Source organism: Buteo buteo, chromosome 11 (genome assembly GCF_964188355.1).
Source record: "Buteo buteo chromosome 11, bButBut1.hap1.1, whole genome shotgun sequence".
Taxonomy (NCBI): domain Eukaryota; kingdom Metazoa; phylum Chordata; class Aves; order Accipitriformes; family Accipitridae; genus Buteo; species Buteo buteo.
In genome coordinates, this window is record NC_134181.1 from 3,900,369 (window position 1) to 3,920,809 (window position 20,441).

The 20,441-nt window shown below is 47.6% G+C and overlaps 1 protein-coding gene across 6 annotated transcripts in view; it reads right to left on the reverse strand.

Annotated features, from left to right (window-relative positions):
• Positions 1-17,267, reverse strand: part of CRISPLD2 (cysteine rich secretory protein LCCL domain containing 2) — a 28,596-nt gene extending 11,329 nt beyond the window's left edge. Inside the window, exons 1-9 of one of the 6 annotated variants that reach the window (XM_075039912.1) lie at positions 17,200-17,267; positions 16,195-16,241; positions 13,663-13,848; positions 11,805-12,130; positions 6,341-6,459; positions 4,168-4,300; positions 3,943-4,058; positions 1,829-1,929; positions 114-263 (exon numbers count right to left, since the gene is read on the reverse strand). In XM_075039912.1, the coding sequence (XP_074896013.1) occupies positions 114-263; positions 1,829-1,929; positions 3,943-4,058; positions 4,168-4,300; positions 6,341-6,459; positions 11,805-12,047 (862 nt within the window). In that variant the 5' untranslated portion in view covers positions 12,048-12,130; positions 13,663-13,848; positions 16,195-16,241; positions 17,200-17,267. Of the gene's footprint in view, positions 1-113; positions 264-1,828; positions 1,930-3,942; positions 4,059-4,167; positions 4,301-6,340; positions 6,460-11,804; positions 12,131-12,369; positions 12,903-13,662; positions 13,849-14,645; positions 14,789-14,863; positions 14,913-16,194; positions 16,615-17,199 lie in introns of those variants that run through there. The other 5 variants (XM_075039911.1, XM_075039910.1, XM_075039915.1 and 2 more) reach the window with 5 other exon arrangements.
• Between the last annotated feature and the right edge of the window lie 3,174 nt (positions 17,268-20,441).

Below are 20,441 nucleotides of genomic sequence, written 5' to 3' on the forward strand. Positions count from 1 at the left end.
TCAAACATCCTCCCAGTTATTTTTTCCCCGAGCCTTCTCATCGCTTTCCACACCTTTTCCCATAAAGGTACTCAAAAACTTAGAGGAGCTGAAAAAGAAAGAGGCCATCTTACTCATGTAGGAGTCCGGGATGATTTTCTTGGATTTGCTGGGTTTGCTTTCCGGAGGATGGAACCGCACCGGCTTTTGCTCCGCCACCTGCGAAATCTCCACTTCGTTAGTCTCATCCGTCTCAGTGATGACGGGATCTTCGTAGCGGTAATCTTGTTAGAAGAGGGGATTAAAAATAATTACAACCTGTTCGCGTCGATGGGGAAGTCAGGTTCAGAAATTGAGGAAGGAGATTTGGTTTGACAAGGATCTGGTTTTAAATAGTTGGAAACTCCAAAATGCCAGCAAAAAGCAGCGCGGGGCTATCGCCAGGGCAGGTGCGGCACCGGGAGGGGAGATCTGCTCCTCTCCCGCTTCTCTGCCCATGAAGTGGCATTCAGAGCATCTTACAATAAAAGTTTGAAACCAACCCCGCTAATCAGCGATATAAAGTGCTGATATTTCGTCTTCTGCTTCCCACACAGCTCTTTCTCTCTGCAGGAAAACACAAATTTGCTAAAGGGCTCGTGCAAAGAGGGCCCTCGTATTTAGGAAGGTGGCTGAAACCTCTTCTCCTCCCACCTAGGTTTTGCTTTTCCAAACCATCCCACCAGCACGGCTTCAGCCGATCCTCCGGTAAAGCACAGGTTCTGTCCCGGCTTCAGCGGGTTTTATCCCTCGCTTTACCTCCGCCGGAGAAAACAAGCTGCCTGCCGTTGCAGCCGGGCAAAGGGATTTGGGAAACTGCGCCAGCAAAATTTATTCCGCTTTGGCCGATCTCACCCGAAACCCTGTGCTGCTTTCATCCTCGGTAACGAGGAGAGGAACGATACAAACGAAGGGATGACGGATGGTGGCTCCGAGAAGGCTTTCTGCCTCTCGCCGTACCACTGGGACATCCCCTCTCCTCTCCCCGCTGCAGCCCACCCGCACCCTGGGGTCCTCCCCCAGAACCCTAAATGGCTAAAAATGCGAAACGCAACGTCGCAGCAAAATAAACGTCTGCTTTGGGCGAGTCTCCAGGGAACCTGCCTGTTTCCGAGAGACCAGTTCTTTGTGAAGCAAAACACGTGGGAGAAGAAAAAGGCCCTCAACGCGCCATCCCAGAAAATCCCGCGTGCTAGCGCCGCTTCACCGGAGGTTTCAGCGTTCGTATTTTTCGCTCTGTTGACCTCTATTCCGAGAAAACTCCACAGGTCAGGAAAAACCGTCCAACGATCCCCTCCTCTTCTCCAAGAGGCACGAATCGCTGTATTCATTTCGCAGCCGTGAAAACCAAGGTGGGGAGAGAGGGAAACGCTCCGTCCCCGGCCCCCGAAGGAGCGGGGCAGGCGGCCAAGCTCTGCCCACCCACGTCGCCTTGGGTAAGCGCCGGAGAACATTCCCTTCCCAAACAAACCCCGCGAGGACGGGAGCGCTCCTGCCTGCAGCCTGCCAACAACTCCAAATCCCGCCGGAGCTCCCGAGCCAAACCCACGTTAAGCTCGGAGCAGTTTCTCCCTTCCCCGATCCGAGCGCTCGCTCTCGTTTTCAGCGGGGAAAAACGCGCCGAAACCGAGCTCCAGATTTTAAGCAGTTCAAGGGCTTTTCCGTTTCAGCAGCGGCCACCGATTTACCACGTGTCGCGATGTCGAAATTGTAAGGATGGCTAATTAAAAGGCGCGTTAAAGCTGCGGCTGCTTCTAATTAAAAGTTTCCAGGCGTAAGTTTGGGCCAGCCTTTTCCCTCCACCACGTACCTTTGTAGCAGAGGTTGTTCTGGCAGCCTCCTCCGTAGCTCGGCGGGCACTCGGAGCAGGGGCGGCCGGTTTTATACGGGGCTTCTCCGATCCAGTTACCCCTGCAAGCACAGGAGCAATTTACACCCATCAGACACCCAAATACCCATCCAAGCCCCCGAAACCACCTGGCCCTACAGGAGTGGGGCAAACAGGGGGTTCTGCTGTGCTCATCCTTGGACAAGGGGCTGTAAATGGGAAAGACGGTCTGTCCCCAGCTCTTTCCATCCTTGTGCTGCCTGTGGTTCTCCAGCGATCGCTCGGCAGCTGCCTGCCTGCTGCCTCCATCTGCCTGACACTTGCCTTCACTTCTCTCGGTCATCAGAGCCACAAGTCCCCCACTATTTTCCGCAAACCCCCCAGGCAACTGTATGGGACAGGCTGGAGCACAGCTCTTACCATTTAAAAGCTGCTCCGTTTTCCGTATGAAACCATTTCCAAACAGAAAAAACAGCAGAAATACACGGACCCTCATGCCAGATCATCTGGGAAGCAGAATGGCGCTTTGCGCTCCCTCCTCGCTCAACCTGGCCATCCTCGAGTCCCCAGGTTTGCCTCTGAAGCTCCAAAAATGTCGTCCTGGCCCAGAGCAACTAAGCAAAGACTAAACAACCAGCCTAGGCAAACCTCGTAAGAAAAACGTTCCTCCTCATTTCACCTCCAAGATGACATTTTTAGGGTTTGACTTAAATAAATGCCATGCAGTATCGCTTTTGCATTAAACTTCTGTATAAATACTGCAATCTTACGTAAACAGAAGTAGATCAATGGATTACTGCATTTTCCACAAGAAACTACCCAGAAACAAAAGCCCTTTTTGGCACTCCATACTGCAAACTTTCGGGGCTCGAAGGAGCCGGAGTTCAGCCCGTGGCTACGAACCCTTGGGTTATTGCTCTTTCAGCTGTCTCCACCTATAAGGCTAGATGAGGACAATGCGCACTGATGCCAGAGAGAAAAGATTAAGCAGAAACTGCCAAAATAGAGTATTTTTCCATCCAGCAGCCCTGAATGGATGACGTGCACACAGCCCAGCCTGCTGTGGGAGCTCCACGGGCGATGGTGTGATCCCTTACGAGGAGCAGGTTATTAAATCCCACCAAAGCACGGCGTGCTCGGTGTCTAACGTGGGGAGAGGGGCTTCGACAACCCACCCATAGAGCTCTGCCTGGATCATGCCATCCGCTGCCAGCTCTATGCCCGCACACCGTTTTTTTTTTCCTCTGCATTATTCTCCCCTATGATCTTCAGAAGCCAGATGCTCTCCAAGCCACTCCATTTGTATATAGTGATTTCCCTATTCCATTTTGGTTTTCAGTTTTAAATTGCCAAGGACTTGGAGTGGGAATGTTTCTCCTATTAGCCATTAAAGCAGAAAATATTAATTGCCATTGCCAGGGAGGAAACTTCTCCTGGGTGCAGTAGTCAAGAAAGGTGATTTTCATTTTGAAAATTAATCAAACCATCAAGCTAGCTAAATCTTGACTGATGCAGTTATTTCACTTCTTTTTTTTTTTTTTAAAGCCACGGGGAGCTCACCGGGTCTGAGATTTATCTCTTTTTGCTTGCAGCGGGCCCCAGCTCGCTTCGCTCCCACCACCGACTGCCACGGGGCTGGCTTTGCGCGAAGCAGCCGTGTGTTTCAACCAGCAGATTTCCGTGGGGAACGGGACCGAAAAAAACGCCTGACGATACGGCAGCCTACCTGGCTGGCTACGAGGGCGGCTGCTGGAGCAGCTCTGAGCGGCATTAATCACCACCCCATCTTCTCCTCCCCACCTTCCGAGCAGCAGAACGAGCGAGCGAGCCTCGCTCAGCTCACGCCAGCTCCGTCCTGGCCATCTCCTCCTCCTCCTCCTTCCCATGGCAGGAACATCAAAGCTCTTGCCTGGCCCCGGCCCCTCATTCCGTTTTCCAGGCAACGCTCAGAAGTCTCGAACCGGCTCTGCGCTGCCGCCGAAAGAGAAAATTTAAAGCCACAACCACCGGTCTAGACTGAAATCTCTTCCCCAGATCCTGGGCTAGTTCAGCAAGTTTTAGGAAAGCTGGAGAGAGCCCAAGCTCATCTGCCTTACTTCGGCGAGTAGTTGCAGACCAGGTAGACAGCATTCTCCCAGATTTCGCCCCAGACGTTCATCTGCTCGCAGACGTTCACGGCGCAGCCGATCTTGTTCGTCGTGGCCCAGACTATCTGCGAGCGCAACGCGGTTATTAAAAACGAGCAAACCAGCCCTCTGCGGGCACGCGTTGCGGTGCGGGACAAAGAGGGTAGAGGTACAAAAGCCCTTCGTCTCCTTTACCTGGGTGTAATGCGTGCACATCGAGCCGGTGCATTTTTCGGGGCACCACGGGTTGCACTCGTGGGGATACGGGTAGGTGTAATCTTTAACTTCGTCATACCAAGCCTGGACGTGGAAAGCTGGAGACCGATACCTGAAGGAACAAAGACAGTTTAAATCACAGAGTTCTGGTAGAAGTTTTCAAACCATACCCGTAGCCTCCTGCTGTGTTGGAAGCTCAGGTTTTTTCACTACAAGTTTTGCTAATTTTTAAATAAAAGTTTCTTAAGGCAAGTTCCATTCATTGAGAAGGTGTTGCTTAAAGAACCCAGTAACATGGTCTAGTGAACAGAAAAAAAAAAAAATCTCATTGAAAGTGTTAAAGATGATTTTTTCCCTAAGATTCACAGCCCAGTCTGACTTTCTGTATTATTTATAGGTTTGACATGCCCTTCAAGTGCCGCTGACCTGAAATGTCCTCCTGACTTTTCCACACAACTACAAAAAACTTCTAGTTTGGCGGAAAGTTGTATTTTGAAAGTAAACAGAAGTTAAGGTTTGCCAAACATCTTAAACCGAAAGCCATCGTGTACCTATTTCACCACCAGGCAATTTGCTAAATCTGGAAGGACGCTCGCAGTTAATACTGTAAGACCTTTGAAAGCGAGTGGGCTTTTTCACACTCACATCACACCCAGAGTTAGTGCAGACTAGTTGGTGCACTACACACGTACAAATTTATTTTTTTTGCAGCAATTTCCCTCTGCACCAAGCCCCCACGTACGCCGCGTGTACTTTGTGCAAACTATGCACCAGATATTGCAGCCTGTGGCATTGCTGATGCTATATGTGCCGTTTGGGGGAACACAAATGGTGTTGAAACTACCTATAGAAACTCATAGGCATTTTGCTTGCTACGTACACAGTGAGCAAACAGAGCAACCTGCAATTTTTGTATCAGAGCAGCACTTCAAACCCACTGCTTTTTATTGCTTTCAACAGCTCACATGAAGCAAGCGGCCAGAAATATAAATGATATCATTACCAACTGGAGTTTGGTCTTTCAGCCAACTCTTCATTAAAAATCATTCATTAGAAGTATTTTAAAAACATTAATGTCATGATGTCATTAAGTGAATACTTTCCGAATCCTATTTTACAGGAGAGGAAATTGAGGCAATCAAGTTATGGCCCGTTCCTGAAAAAACTGAGATAAATCTGATTTCTTTTTCCTCTCGGTGACTGCAAAGGGAGCAAGATTGGATCCACCTCCATCAGTAACCCATGGCCATCTTGAGCGCTTGTAGGAGAGCCAAGAACAGCATGATCTTTTGACTTTGTTTCCAATGGATTAACCACTCTACTTTCCAATCATTATTTAATTCTGCCAATAAAAATGGGCCCGATTTTTATATCGGGCTAATTTCACACTAGCAAATTTCCATTGCTTTCAACCAAGCTCTACCCGATTTACACAAACATAACTGCACTTCCACCCATTAGGGCTCCTGAGCACGTACAAAATGTTTGCTGTACAAAGCAGGTTTAACCTATAACAGGCTTAATGATAGGGGCTTAACAATAAACAAATTTCACCATGAGATGGAGAGGCAAATCCAGTTGGAAGCCCTTCCTAACTGGGACAACAACAACTCTAGGTTAAAAACTTCCCCAGGAAGTTGAAAAAAAAAATAAAAATCTGCATTTCCAGTAAAGTGAAATAGGATCTGGATAAATATTTATGGGAAATACAGCAAGAGATAATTAAGTTCTGAACTAGCAGCTGAGTCCAGACATTGTTCCTGAGAAACTTCAGCTTTCAGCCGGTTCTCAGCATGGTGTCAGAAACCCCCCTGGAACAGCAGATTTAGGAGCAGGGCTGAGGACTTCTGTAGCTGTTCTCTTTAAGGAGTAAGAGTGATCTTAAGCACATTACAGCTGCATTACCCAGAGATACAGATAAACGGAGTAACCCACATCAATGCTGGTTTGCTGGGAACAGTCAGCCGAAGGTGGCTGCAGATGTTATCGCTATAACCATTTCACCGAAGCAACAGCAATTAGCGATCCTCAGCTTTTCTCCCGTCTCCCCAGCGCTCTACTAAGCATCAACAAGGCACACCTTTCCAACTGGTTCTAAAGGAGGCTCCATAAATTGCTTTTTGCAATGAGCTTGGAGCACCTCAACTCTTACCTGCCCCAGTGAACCGCCAAGTTCTGTCCAATTGACCTGATGAGGGCACTAGGTCCATGGTCCCAGATGCACTGCTGAGCCCAAGCGTGGGCTGATCTTTCCAGCTCGTCATCCCAGGTCTTCAGGGCACGGGGAGAGAAAAGAACAGGTCAATTCGTCATATCAAGCTTATTAGATCAAGAGACTCAACCAACAGCAGTTAGTGGGGAAAGACTAAAGGACAGCTCACCCCTGGCGTCTGGCCTGTCTTTGTGAAGCCAGCACGTCTCGGTGATGTGCCCTAACCCAAAAGCAAGTTTGTCAGGACGTCCCCCTGCCATGGAAATGCAGGGCACTAAAGGGTCTATTATTTTTCCTGCTTGATGCCATGCTTCCTAGGAGATGCTTTGCATAGGTCAGCAGAAAACACACCTGGGAAGACCTTGAGAACCCCTCTAAGACTACCCACCCTAAAACACAAGACATTCTTTGCAGATGGTTTTCTAATCTGTTAAAAAAAAAAAAACCAAACCATCACGGATGGAGATCCTAGCACTTCCTCATGACACCCATTTCTGAGATCTGCAAGAATTCTAACATGCATGAACTCTGATGAAGTTCAGCACGATTTTCCATCCACTGTCTTTACTGTCAGGACATTTCCAGGCTTTCCCATGAAGGGGAACTCGACAGTGGATGTGCTCCTGCCCTCCGCTACCGACACAGCTGGAGATTTTTGGCCCAACCTCTTAATCAAGGAGTGTGGGTCTGAGTCTCCCAGTCCCTTCTCCCCTCCTCCTTCCAGAATAACTGCCGAGTCCACCGACGGACCCAGTCAAATTTAACAGAGGTGGCAAAGTCCCAGAGCTGTTAAGCTAATACCACTCTCACTGAAAGAGGCATCGGGTTAGAAGTGACAAATCCCATTTATGTTCCCACTGAGGGAAGGACATTGGTGTGACATCAGTCCTCATTGAATATCACCCAGCTGTAAGCCAAACGAGAGTTCAAACTCGATACAAAGGCAAATCGGAAAGCAAGCTTCACTGGCTCCACTGCCCAGGAGTGTATTTGTTTTAAAGGCCAGACTTGCCGGACCCAGTAGACAGTACCCTGAATTCATTGTGTAATTACTGACAGCTGGTCTATTCAGAACAGTCCTTAGAGGATAATTTGTTGGGATTAAAATATTACCGCACATTCCTACAAATAAAACCAAAGAGAAGAGAGGTCTTGTAATGTGTCTCCAGCCCATTCACGTGCCAGCACAAGATTATGTCCTCTTTGGACATTTACCATCACAACCAGCTGGTCTTTCCAAGTCCTGTCGTCTCCACGAGAAGAGGAACTTCTGATCTCAAACATATCAAAGGACCTGTCAGACCCCGTTTGGAGGACTGGAGGGCATTTAGGCTCTCAAACACACTCAAAAAACAAGTGCTCATTCCGAGTAAGTATCTGAAGACAGTCTCAGGCAGTTATAACTGGGATGGGGAAGGACCACATGTCCCTGGCTAAGACAACAGGAAAACGCAGTGTCTCCTGGAACTTGGTGTGTCTACACTATCTTTGTAAGGCAAACATGAGCTCATCTAACTGAGCTAACAGCCCAGACCTCCGAGAACAGCTTATCATTAAGCATGCTCAGCAACCCAAATTCCAACAACATCCCAGAGCTGCTCTGAGCTCATCAGCCTGGTTTTGAACTGACCGGTGGCCAAGAAAATTCATGTCAGTCTGCAAAACCCTGTGCGGACAAAGCTCTGACAGAGGGAATAAAACCATTTTCCGTCTCAGCCCTCCAACTCCTTGAAGGTGGATGGGATCTGACCCACCACATGCACATTTCCAAACCTCTGTTCGAGCAGACTATTGCAATTGTGCCTAGACACACAGCTTTCTGTGGTCTCCCACTTTCTGCACTAGGCAATGACCAGCCACAATCCACCTTCCCATCCAACACATAAGCCACAGAAACTCTCCCAAGACATTAGCGCTTCAGACTTTCTAGCAGAGCGTTACTCCCTGCAGCCTCAAACGCAGAGAAGTTCCAAATCTCCTAATTTAATGCAGAGACGTTATGAGCAATAGGCCATTAAATGGAAATTGATGTGAACATATGCGTTACATCTTCCTTTGATGCCTACGGATAAAATAAATTAACTCGGACAAAAGATACTCAACAGGCAATTGGGAGCCAGCTACGTCTTTGCATGGCTTTGTGCTTGATGAGTAGAGAAGCTCATTTCTGCAGGCGTCAGATTACAAAGCCACCTCATTTAAATTAGAGCAGTTATTTGCCTCTTGCTTCTCAGACGTGAATGCGGTCAGGAGGCTGGAATTATTTCAGAGCAATAAACATATTAAAAAAAAAAAAAAAAAAAAAAGAGAGATTTCAGACTTTCCCAGCTACGCTTTCAAGAGTTCTTTATGCCAATATTCAAAGCAGTATCTAGGAAGACTACCGAAGCCAGAGGGGCAGTGTACGCCTATGCTCAAGCAGAGATAGAGAAACCTTCAGGAATGTGTGATTCCAAGTGATTTAGCACATGGACTCTCTTTTTTTACTCCTGCAAATTTATAATGGCCTTTCAAAGTACAGTATTCACCGTCTATGTAAAATACATGCATGGCACACGCACACTATACGACAATTTGTAGGTTCAGATTTAATAAGAATATATTCCACAAGGAGTCTACTTAGTCAGCCTAACTAGTCTGTAAATCTAACCCCAGACACCTGAATTGTAGTGATCGGGTTACTCGCACATTTTTCTCCCCGGCTTAGACTTTTTGCAATACTGGCAATTTACTTTGAAAAGTGGCATGGGAGTCCAGGACTGACATGTGCTGGCAGAAGCTTGGATACGCTTTGCTAACCCACCCAGAAATACTATCCCATCCTGACAAGGAAAGTCACCACCCTACGGTTTAGAGGAAGGATGCATACCTTATACATGAAAACAAACTATTTTCCTTCCAGCAATCTGTACTGAGAACAATTTTGTTCTATCCAGCTGTCTTTGAGGCCTCCGCAAGAGGAAAGATTTCTGCCTTTCATCACTGCTGAAAGCCATCTGACTAAGCCATCTTAAAAGGTCACGATGTCTTAAGAACTATTATGTCCTTTTTACTCTGGGTTTATTAACAGGGAGTTTGTTTTGCTCTTGGAGCCCATCCACTGCCGTGACTGCTGTTATAAAGTCCAAACCCACAGTGGAAGTGTCAATCGTAAAGCTGTTTGAGGGGTTGAGGTAATTCTGTATTTGACCAGCTTCGTCAGGAAAATGTACACTGCTCGCTCGTTTTCCATTAACACTGAATACCTGTGCTAGCTTTCAATTAATTATGCAAACCCAGCAGCAAAACTGTTTCTTTCTTCATTTCTTCACTCCACTTTACCTTTATCCTGTATGTATATAATTCTTTTGATCTCCAGATAAGTCATGGGACTCACTGCATTATTGTTTTCTTATTAGCAGCCTCCACCAAATAAAGTTCATCCTGTAGTAGGTAAATATGTCCCTTGCCTGGAATATATTAGCTCCCCTTGCCACTTTAGATTACTTAAACATGTCAGATATGGAGCTGGGAGAAAGGACTTTCGCAAGGCAGCGTTTGGAGGTCGATGGGCAAGAACAAGTTCTACCTACTTATCCACAAACCAGCACCGCACGTCGCCTGTGATGCTCCACACCGGCACCAAAGGAAAAGAGAAAAGCTTATCTAGGGCACTAAAGACAGGCCATCCTCTTAAACGAGTCCAAATGAGAAATGTCCTATGCAGAACAAAGGATTAAAGTGAAGTTCACGTTCAGAATACACACAGCATTTCCAAGCAATATTGGGTAAACACGAATACATGAAAGACTGATTATAGCCTTTCCAAGTAAGCACCATCTTATACTCAGCTTCTTTCTTCACAGCATATAAGGCCCTTTCATTTACCCTCAATCGCCCATAAAAACCACTAGAAAAGCACACGGAGCAAAGGCAAATATAAAAGTGTAACCTTGCTGCAAGCGTAAACAGCAGTCGGCCAGTGGACAGCCCGCAACGGCAGCCCTCTCAGATCCTCAAAGCCAACAAAAACACATTTGGCTTTCTCATGCCTTGTGTTTACTTTCTGGAAATTAATCAAGTCACCTCTTCTCTGGCAGGACCTTGCCTGCAGGATAACGTGAGAGCTCGCTGAGAAAGAGAGATACAAAGCACCGGTCCTTAGAAAGGCGTGTGATTTCTGCCAAAAGTGGGATGAAAGACCAGGGGTGTGAACGCTCATGGGGACCAACTGATGGACAGTTGTCCTTCCTCACTGTCCTCTGCCCTCCTTTCTCTTTTCCTTTTCCCTACAGTCACAAAAGGCAGGATTTTCCATTTGCAGCACTCATTTCAGCACAGCTGGCAAACAATTTTATATTACATTTAGTGTACTTTTCTTTTACCCTTTTAAACGTGGTCTTAACAAATCATTAATCATTTAATCCATCAGCAGGAGCGCACAGTTGAAGTCAGACTAGTTTCAGTCATAACTATATTTGCACATTGGGAAAAGGCACACACACACACAAAAAAAAATTATTTGCCTACATCATTTTCTGGCCCCACAATAGTTTGATGGCATGTCAAAAATAGCTCAAAGTAGGGTCTCTGGCATCTGGTGAAAAAACCCTATTCATCTGAATTGTTGATGGTAAGGACATATTTCATACTCATACTTTTAAATTCTCCCTCTGAAGTGGGAGAATACATTGACCAAACTTTTATTTTGGTTTCTTGAACTACAAAAAGCCAGTAGCACTGACCCATCCACCCATGAACTCCTGAAGTCTTTCCAGCTATTTCCAGTGATTGAAATTCTTTGCAGATTAAGCAACATTCCTCAAGCCCTGTTTCTCTAAGGTCCTGAGCAGATTCCCAGCAGCACCACAGATGCTTGGCTCGCATCGATAATCTCTGGCGATCAGCGTATGACAAAAGGGCAGACGCTACCTCCGGCGTTGGGTGGTAGCTGATGGCAACCCAAGGACCACCAGAAGTTTCTCTGAGCAGACCGCGGTGTCCCGAAACACCAGTCACAACAGTCTGAAAGCTTTCACAGGGAGAACGTGGGTTAAACACTAGGGAAAATTTGATGCTTTTATGACATTAAGGTAATGGAAGAACCTGCTGAGGCAGGCTGTGGAATTACCATCACTGGAGATGCATCCAGGGCTGGGCCAGACGCTAGTTTATGAATAATGGAACCAGTCCTGAAACTATGCAGCGGATGGACTCGATGACCCATTAGTGGCCCTTTCCAACCAAAACAGTCCAATGATCTAACGCATCTTTCACTCTGGAATGAAACTGCTCCAGGAAACCTCTTGAGAAAAACTTACTTTAGAGGAAATTGGCTACACCTCTTGCACCGTAAAGAAGATTAAAATAAAGTTTAAAAAAAAAAAAAGCAATAATAAAGTTAGGTATCAGGAGCTAGACTCACCATGTATTCCATATTAGAGGCCGCTGGGTACACTTGACCTCTCAATTTATTGTGGAGCATCAATATCTCCTGTCTGTCTGAGAATAAAATGGCTCTCTTGGATCTGGAGTGAGTTTCCCCATCCTGGTATTTACTCAGAATGCTTTCCAGGTGACTCGAGTTGTGCAGGATAAAGCATTCGGCTGCCTTTGTCAGGAGCAGTACACATCCAAGAGGAAGGATCCAAGGCAGGGCAGGATTCATGCCTCCTCCTCTACAGCCAGCAGATGCGGAGACGAAGACGATGGTAGGTTTTCTCGCAGGGACTCCCGTGGCTCACTGTGGGTCTGGATTTTGGGGAGAAACAGGCAGTCAGAGCAGCGCCAGAAAAGCTCTCAGTGCATACGTCCCCCAGCGATGAAGCCACACAAGCCAGATTTTTTGCTCGGAAAAGAGCGGTGCCTACAGTCTCAGCAATTATCGTTCACCCCAACGATGGGAAGACCTGAACACCACCGTAAGTGATGGGAAGTCAGTTTATTACACCAGGGAACCCCACCGACATCGCATTGGGAGCGAACATTACCCAGGCACGGCGGTGGATGCCTTCTCCACCAAAGATGCCAGGGGTGCAGGAGTCCCCCAGCAACGCCCAGCAGCTCTGAATAATCCCAGCTCCATCCCATCACGGGCGGGGAGACATTTGAAGCTATTCGCCCAAAGAGCAGCTGTTAAAGTGAACAGATATGAATAAAAGGGAAAGTAAAATTCCCAGCAAGCCAGATCGCAGAGGTCAGACATCAGCAAGAGCTATTTCGGAGGCCCCCGCTCTGCCAATAGACTCCAGCAGAGCAGCTGCCAGACTCTGTGAAAGCGGCTGTTTATGTGAAATGTCACCGTAACGTCGAACAACCGAAATCCCTGCTGGCGAATGACGCACCGGGGTGTTCTTGCTGACGCATCGCTTTACGGCGGGCGGGAGCAGGGCCAGCGATATAAATTAGGATAGATTAGGAGAAGAGCCGGAGCACCCGACCTCCCCCGGTCAGAAGATTAGGTGTTCCCATGCACACTCGGTAGCTGTCAGCACTGAGGGCACGGAAAGATGGTCTTGATTTGGCCATCGCCGGGTTTGAACGGCTTCATTTAATCCCCATCCCCTCCCTTGCTCCACGGTGTTCCCATTCCACCTGCCATTTCCAACCTCCTCCTCCCTTCCTCTTCCCACCGCCCCGACTTCTCCATCTAACGAGCCTTGTGCATCTTGGCTGGGTTTATTTAGATCATGAGCTATTCGGGGAAGGAAATACGTGCCGGTGCATGGCTCTGCAGCACCTAGCGCTCTTTAGGTGGGATCTCAGAGCCACAAGAGCAGAATCAATCCATCGGGGCAACGAGCATTCGTACAGATGGTACAAGCACAGCATCTCTCTCCTTAGGGCTAAATTTTGGAAGAAGGCTGCCCCATCCCCGTCTTCAACGCTAGGTGAGGATCTGGTTTTGACAGCACTGTTACAAGACACGCTGAAAGCATTCCTGTGCAGCATCAGAAAACAAACCCCAGATTAGCAGGAATTATTCGAGAAGTTTCAGCCCAGTGACACGGGATTTGGACACGCTGAGACTGGACGAGTTGGAAACCATCCAAGGCAGGGAAGTGCCTTCCAGCTCCCAGCTGGAAAAGCTACGTTCGAGCACAAAGTCCCAAACCCTCTGTTCCCCAGACCCAGCATGACAGCATCCGTGGAGGACGGTGGCAAGCACAAGGTGCTTTGCACAGGTGGGAACCCCCAAAAAACCTCAGTGGCCATTGAGAACCCCTGAAAACTTGTTGGCTGTCTAGGCAAAAGAGACAAAGTCCCTGTTTGAGGCTTCTTACTTGTACTGTGTTAAGGCAGATGAAAACCAGCTGCCCTCAGTCTCTCTCCAGGCAGAGCATTAAGCCTTTGCCTCTGTAGAACAATGCGGGAATGTAATTTGCTCAGGTTCGGTAACGGCTTCTCATTATTTCCTGCTCTGCAGAGCAAGTCAAACACACACGCCTTGTCCCCAGCTCCGGGCACACCTGAAAGACAGGACGTTCGGTGGCGTCGGGACAAATATCGCTTTAACCTCATCCTCTCCTCAGCCCTGTTTGTTGGCATTTGCTTCCCCCCAAGCAGGAGCCCAACTTTCTAACCCGGCTACAGAGGGGGGGTAGGGGAAGCAAAAACGAGCTGTTGCTTTTGTAGACTGTCTGACCCAAATTCAGGGAACAATTCCTACTTTGAGGCACTTCCCCAAGAGTTTAAAAATAGATGCTCTGCCACAGCCATTTACAATGCGGCCATTTAGCACAAGCAATTTTAACTGCAGCCTGCCCTGTAGGTAGAGCAGGCAGGAACAGACAGCTAATATATGCTGCCGTTGTACCCCTTCATTTGGCCGGGTGCCCTTTGCTAAATAGGAGCCCGTATCCACCACCCATTTAAGGCAAACACTGAACTTACAGAAGGGGCAGCTTGAAAAAAATCAGCTGTAACATCTGAAAGCCCAGAAGAGCTGCCCCACTCACGGCTACGCAATGAAGCCAACGCGTCTGGTTTCGTGATCCAGCCAAAACTTTGCAACAGATGGTGCTTTATTCCTCGGGATGTTCTTCCCTGTATCCCATTTGCGAGCGAGGGGATACTAGTACCTCTCTAAAATTAGGTCGCTTTGGCACTATCTTCTTTTTCACTTGGGGCATGCAGGTCCCTGCCTCTGCTTTGGCTCGAAATGGGGAGCGCTGAGCATCCAAAGGAAGGATGAAGCCATCAGAGAGGGACGGGGAGCGAAGAGCTCCCCGGCCAGATTAATTGAAAGCAGCAGGAAGATGCTCACGTTTCAGCAAGGTCTCATTGATTTCAGATGTCCATCCATTTGCCTGTCTTAATATCCTCGTGCCCAGGTGCAACGAAACACTCGGACGTGTGTTAAAACTCAGCCAGCCCAAGTGCCCTGCAGAGCCTCTGCGCTGCATCAGACACTCCTCGTCAGGGAAGATTGAATTTATATTGCCTTGGAGTTGGGATTTGACATTATTCAGAAAAAATTATCACCTGACAGTCAGCTGAGGAAGTCGCTGCTGTTGTTTTCAAGGGTTCAAGAGGAGCATTAGCACAGCCTGCCTTGAAACGCATCAGGCCCTTGATACTGGTGCCAGGTAAACATCTGGGAGCAATCAGAAACGCGTGAGTCAGCAGAAACCGACTCCTTAATACGCTGTAAAGCCTGTCCAAACTGGGGACAAAGGGGAGGCCTTCTTCTGGGGTCTGAGGAAGTTAAAAAGCAGCACCGGACTTTGGAAAAAAGCTTATTTTTAGAAAGCTATTCCCCCAGCTAATGGATGGTGTCTGCACTTCACGGAAAGCAGAAGAGCTGGTAGCATTTGAAGCCTGGCATGCAGCACTGCCTGCTAAAGCCACATGCAGGCTGACTTCTGGACTTCATTACGTCCTCGCTTCACCTTAGTCCTTACGGCTAGTGATCTTTAACTCTCTCCCTGGTAAAGTATACGAGTAGGTCTCTACTCCTTGGTTATGGAGGACATCTGCAGCTAAAATATCCCAGGACCTGTGGAGCTTTACGCGGAACAAGCTGACAAGGCAGGAAAATGCAAGAGTTAGCAAGAGATACCTGCAAAGCATCTAAAACAGCAAAGCAGAAAAGAGTTAACCTGGGATCAGCTTCTAACCTGTGCAAAGAAATGCAGTTTTAAAGGCACGACATAATGCATTAAAAGCCAGGTCGCCTATTTAACCGAGATGCACGCATTTCGAGCTTTGAAGAATTGCGTCGGCTTCAAAAGAAAAGTGGGATAACAAGTTCTTTGACACAGGACACAACGTTGTCTGCACAGAACACACTATGCATTCAGCATCTTCAAGGCCACGAGCCAAAAAACATCTGGATCTTCCATTACAATCCACTCCCACAGAACTGAAGTGGGTGAGTTTCTACGCAAAACCACATGGAAAACCCACTGGTAACAGACACAACATGTGGCGACACTGTGAAATTCCTTTTAGACAGGACTTTAGAGCAGAGTTGCATAAACACAGGCTTCCTGGAGCAGAGTAGGTGTGCCCATGGGTAGTCAGCTATTAGAGGCTGCTACAGCATCCCCTGGATATTCTCTATTTGTGCAGAAATCCACTCTTGTACTTGCAAACTCCTCCCATTCATTCAAGATTAATGGTTATTAATCTTGCATTAACCTCTGCAAAGCATACATAAGGGAAGCTCGGACAGTATTGTGCTATTTTATACCATGCAGGCAACTTTTTGGAGAAGTTACTAAAACTGTGCCTTCTTAATAAAGCCATTTCTTGCACACACCCCCACCCCCTAAAACCACATTTCAGAAGCAGGGACCAAAGCTTACACTTACCTCGCTGAGTACTTCCAAGTCCCCAGGAAATTGCAGCTCCTCCAAGCCTGCTTGTGGAAAATAAATTATAGATCTGAAATATTTAAACTAGGAGGAGGGGAAAAAAAAAAAGGATGAAATAAGCCTGAGGAGGTGCGAGATGTGCAAGGTCTCAGCTCAGCAGCTCGTCCCAACTGCAGTCTCACAGAGCTCCCCAGTGGTATTTATGCTCTCCAGGCAAAGAGGACAATCCTGGATCATCCTGTTTGGCAACGGGCCTGGAGTAATAACGAAAGGAAGGGAAAAAAAAAAAAAAAAAAAAGAGGGGGGGAGAACACCACGAAAAGGAGGCAGGAGCAAAAAGCAGAGGGGTGTCGGATAAGTTTGAAGATAGTCATTGGGGCTCAGCAAATTAGGGCCATCCTCCCAAAGGCAGTAACGCAATACCCAGGGAAGGGGGAGGAGGAGGAGGAGGAGGAGGAGGGAGTGCAAGCGGATGATCATATAAAAGGATTTTGCTTTGCTTTCCCCTGCAGCCAGCTCGCAGCCCGGCCGGCTCCCCGAGCATCCTCCCTGCCACCGAGGGGGGACCCCGACGCCTCGGTGAGGGGCTCCAGTGATGAGGGAGGGGTCGTTCAAGAAAGGAGGGGTTTTTTTCCCAGGTTAGCCATTTCCCTCTCCCCCCACGGAAAAACCCCACAGCAGGTCCCGTCGCTCCAGGGCTGAGACAACTCCGCAGGACCCCACGGCAAAGTGGGGTCCCCAGTCTGGCAGCGGGGCCGAGCTGGGGTCCAGACGCCGACAAACCCCATAGCAGCTTTTTTTTTTTTTTTTTTTTTTGCCAGAGCTGGCCTTTTGCTGGGAAACAGGGGATTTCTCACCCTCTGCAGTTCGTTCCGGCAGCTTCTGCCAGCACTGACATTCCCAGCACAGAGCTGCGGTTCAGCCCTGCTGCTCCGGCACCTACAGCAAGAATTACAGAGAATAAGGAAAATAAAGTTAGGGAAACATCAAGGCAAGGCTCACCTCTTCCACTGCGCAGCTGATGCCCCAAAAGCCCCAGCTTTTGCATCGAGCTCTGTGCCTGCATCCACTGTCAAAACACAGTTTTACTCCCTGTGAAAGGAAACGATTGAGCAAAAGACAAGCTGAAAGTTCCTTTTTTTTTTTTTTTTTTGAGTAAACAAACAGGAAAAAATAAACCAGTATCATGAATATATTACAGCACCTCTGTGGCAGCAGGATGCTGCGGTGCCGAGCACCCAGAGTGAGCAGGTCCAGGCATCCCACCCATGGGAGTCCCCTGGGGTCCCCATCCAGCTGTGCTGGGGGGTCCCCACATCTGCTGCCACGTACCCAGGGTGACCCAGCCCCAGCGCGGAGGCAGGGGAGCACCCAACTCCTGGATTTGGCATATCCAAAGCAAAGCAGCTATGACTTTTCCCTAATCCACTGTCCAGTCCCCCTCTCTCCAAAGTTCTTGGGAAAAGGGTCCTTCCATTCTTCTAAATGGTCAATATTTATTTCTTTGAGCAAAACACCAACCACTTTTGTTTACTGTTTACAAGAAGGGAGCTTACAAGATATTCTGCCACGGAGCAGCTTGTTTAAAGCCCAGCAGTGCTCAGAAAGCAGAATGACATTTATCAAATTTGTTCAGCAGTGCATGAGCAAAGCAGAAAATAGCAAATATTGGCAGCTGAGAGAACAACTCCATCGAGCAAAGAAAACAACCCCTCTGAAGTCAGCTCCAAGACCTATCTGCTGATTTAATCTCTTACACCGTTCTCCTGAGAACTTTTCAAGTAGCAGCAGATTCCAATCACTTGGGGTGTATCTTCAGCACCGTTTCTGGTCTGTGTCTTTTAAATTGAGTCACAGCCGAGACACGGGGGAACCAGTCCTCACCAGTCAGTCCCTGGTACGGCCACGACACCCTTTCTGGCTGCTCTTCCCCACTGGCCACATTCTCCCAGCTGTATTTACAAAGAGTTTCAAAACAAACTATGTGTGTGAACCGACAACATATGGTCCAGCGTTTGGACCTGGCACTTCTACCCTGCTAAGAGCGATTCAGCGCAATTTGGGCAGCTCGCTCCCAAAAAGGCTCAGATGCTGCCACCAACACGGGCAATTCAAAGACCACACAGAACTGGGTTGATGAGAGGTTCTACACTGCTTTACTTTAAAATCACTGTATCCTCCTTTTTCTTTTTTTTTTTTTTCCCTTGCTCCTCTGATTCACACTGGATCAATGACTTTGCTGTATTTGCAGAAGTCTTATTTCATCAGCTGAAAGATACCGTAGCTCCTGGTTTCCTAATTTCCCCCAAATAATGAGGGCCGACAGTGGTGAACCATCGTGCCCCCACACAGGCTGCCACCCCCAAACCACGCAGCTCCGCAGCCCTGACTCACAGCCCTCAGAAGGTGCTCTTCACTCCAATTACCAGAAAGTTGAATTAACTCATTTTAAATCTCACATACAAATGGTTTCCAGATCTCAGGGAAATTCAGTATTTCATAATCTCCACAAATGTTCCTATGGGAAATTAATCCCTGTAGGATGGTTTGGGCTGTCTGACTTCTCCATCAACTCTGCTGCTTTACAAAGACTTGGTTTTTTAATTTTTTGTTTTTAATATACACCAGTATGGTTTCACCGTACAAGTCAAACACGGTGCATGGTTGTGCTTAGGGATGAGCACAGCCCGGAACGAGACTTTTTACCCACCTCATTTTGTCTCGAGTCAGCAGTTTCAGGTCATACATTTGACCAAAGCCAAAACAATCAGACATTACTTTTAATCATTCAGCGTTATTACCGCCTTGATTATAACGTCTCCATTTCATATGTGGTAAAAGCCACATAAAGCAGGCTGCATATATAAGTATATATTAGGAGAGAAGGCTTTTAATGCAATAGCCAATGAATAGGAAGAAACACAGATTTCACTATGCCCTCCTAATGGAGCATGCAGACAGTATGTCTTGATTTTCAACTTCAACTAAATTCCCCTTTATTTCCTATTCAAATAGTAGCTCGGTAATAACAGCACCGAACACGAGCAGGGGCAAAGAACAGGGCGAGAGACTGAAAGCCCGAGTGCTAACTCCTGTTACTAGCTGGTTTCGACTCCTGCTCGGAGTACAAGGGGAATAACGGGGATGAAGCAAACCCGGCGGCAAGAGGAAACATGCAGAAACTTGGCTGTAATCACGTACAAGAAAAACATAACGGAGAAGACCAGCAACCCATCGGCTACCCCGATGGACGCTGGGCAGGCAGCGGCACGGCCACGCTCGTGTTTGGGGGAACCATCCTCAGCTTTCCTCTCTGCTTACGTTTCCCCTCCAGTTTGGGCTTTATCTCTACTGGAGGATGATGCGGGGGGGTAGAGGTGGCCAAGAAATCTCTGCTGTGTTTGTCCTGCCCCTCCGCAGGGATGAGATGAAGATGCCCAAGTCTCTTGACCGTACGGCACGATGCTGCCTTGGAATTATACGGAGGCTGCTCCAGCAGATGAATTAAGAGCGTGGGGATCCCAGATCACTGGAGCAAAAGCCAGGCATTTATAGGTTTACTCCCAAACACAACTAATATTTGGCACTGTGAACCCCTATTTATTCTCTCTTGCTGCTCTCTTCTTTTGGGACAGCTTCCCCAAACATTTAATCTGCTGATGATACGCAAGAAAACAACTCCCCACAAAACTTCCCAAAGCCTGTGCTGGTTCGTCAGTGCCCAGGTAAAAATTGAGGTAAGACAAGGAAATAAGCACACAAGCAGCAGCAGTTTCAGAAAATTCTGGGGGCACCGCTGACCGCACTAAGTACAAGTGAAACGTGAACTAAAAACTACAAAACACCTCACCTTGTTATTGCAGCTCACCACATTTCCTGGTGACATCTGCAGTGAGAGATGTTGAAACACACTGTTTTAATACTAAAGTAACGAGTACGGATCCGCAGACTGAAACAGTTAAGAAATATTAACCCAACACTCATTTTTGGAGATTTCACTCCCAAAGAGAGAAGGTGAATTGCAATTGCAAGCTCCATAGCCATTACATCTGGTGATTTGCTAATACAAATTCTTTCCAAACCCCTTTGGGTCATTAGAAATAGCCTGGAATAAAACCCACAGTTGCACGAATCCCCAAACATCTTGGGAACACCCAGTGCATGTCAAAGGCATACGCTTCATTCCTATTCAAAACAAGAGGGAGATTTATACCAGATTTATGAAGATAAACCCCTTGTCAACA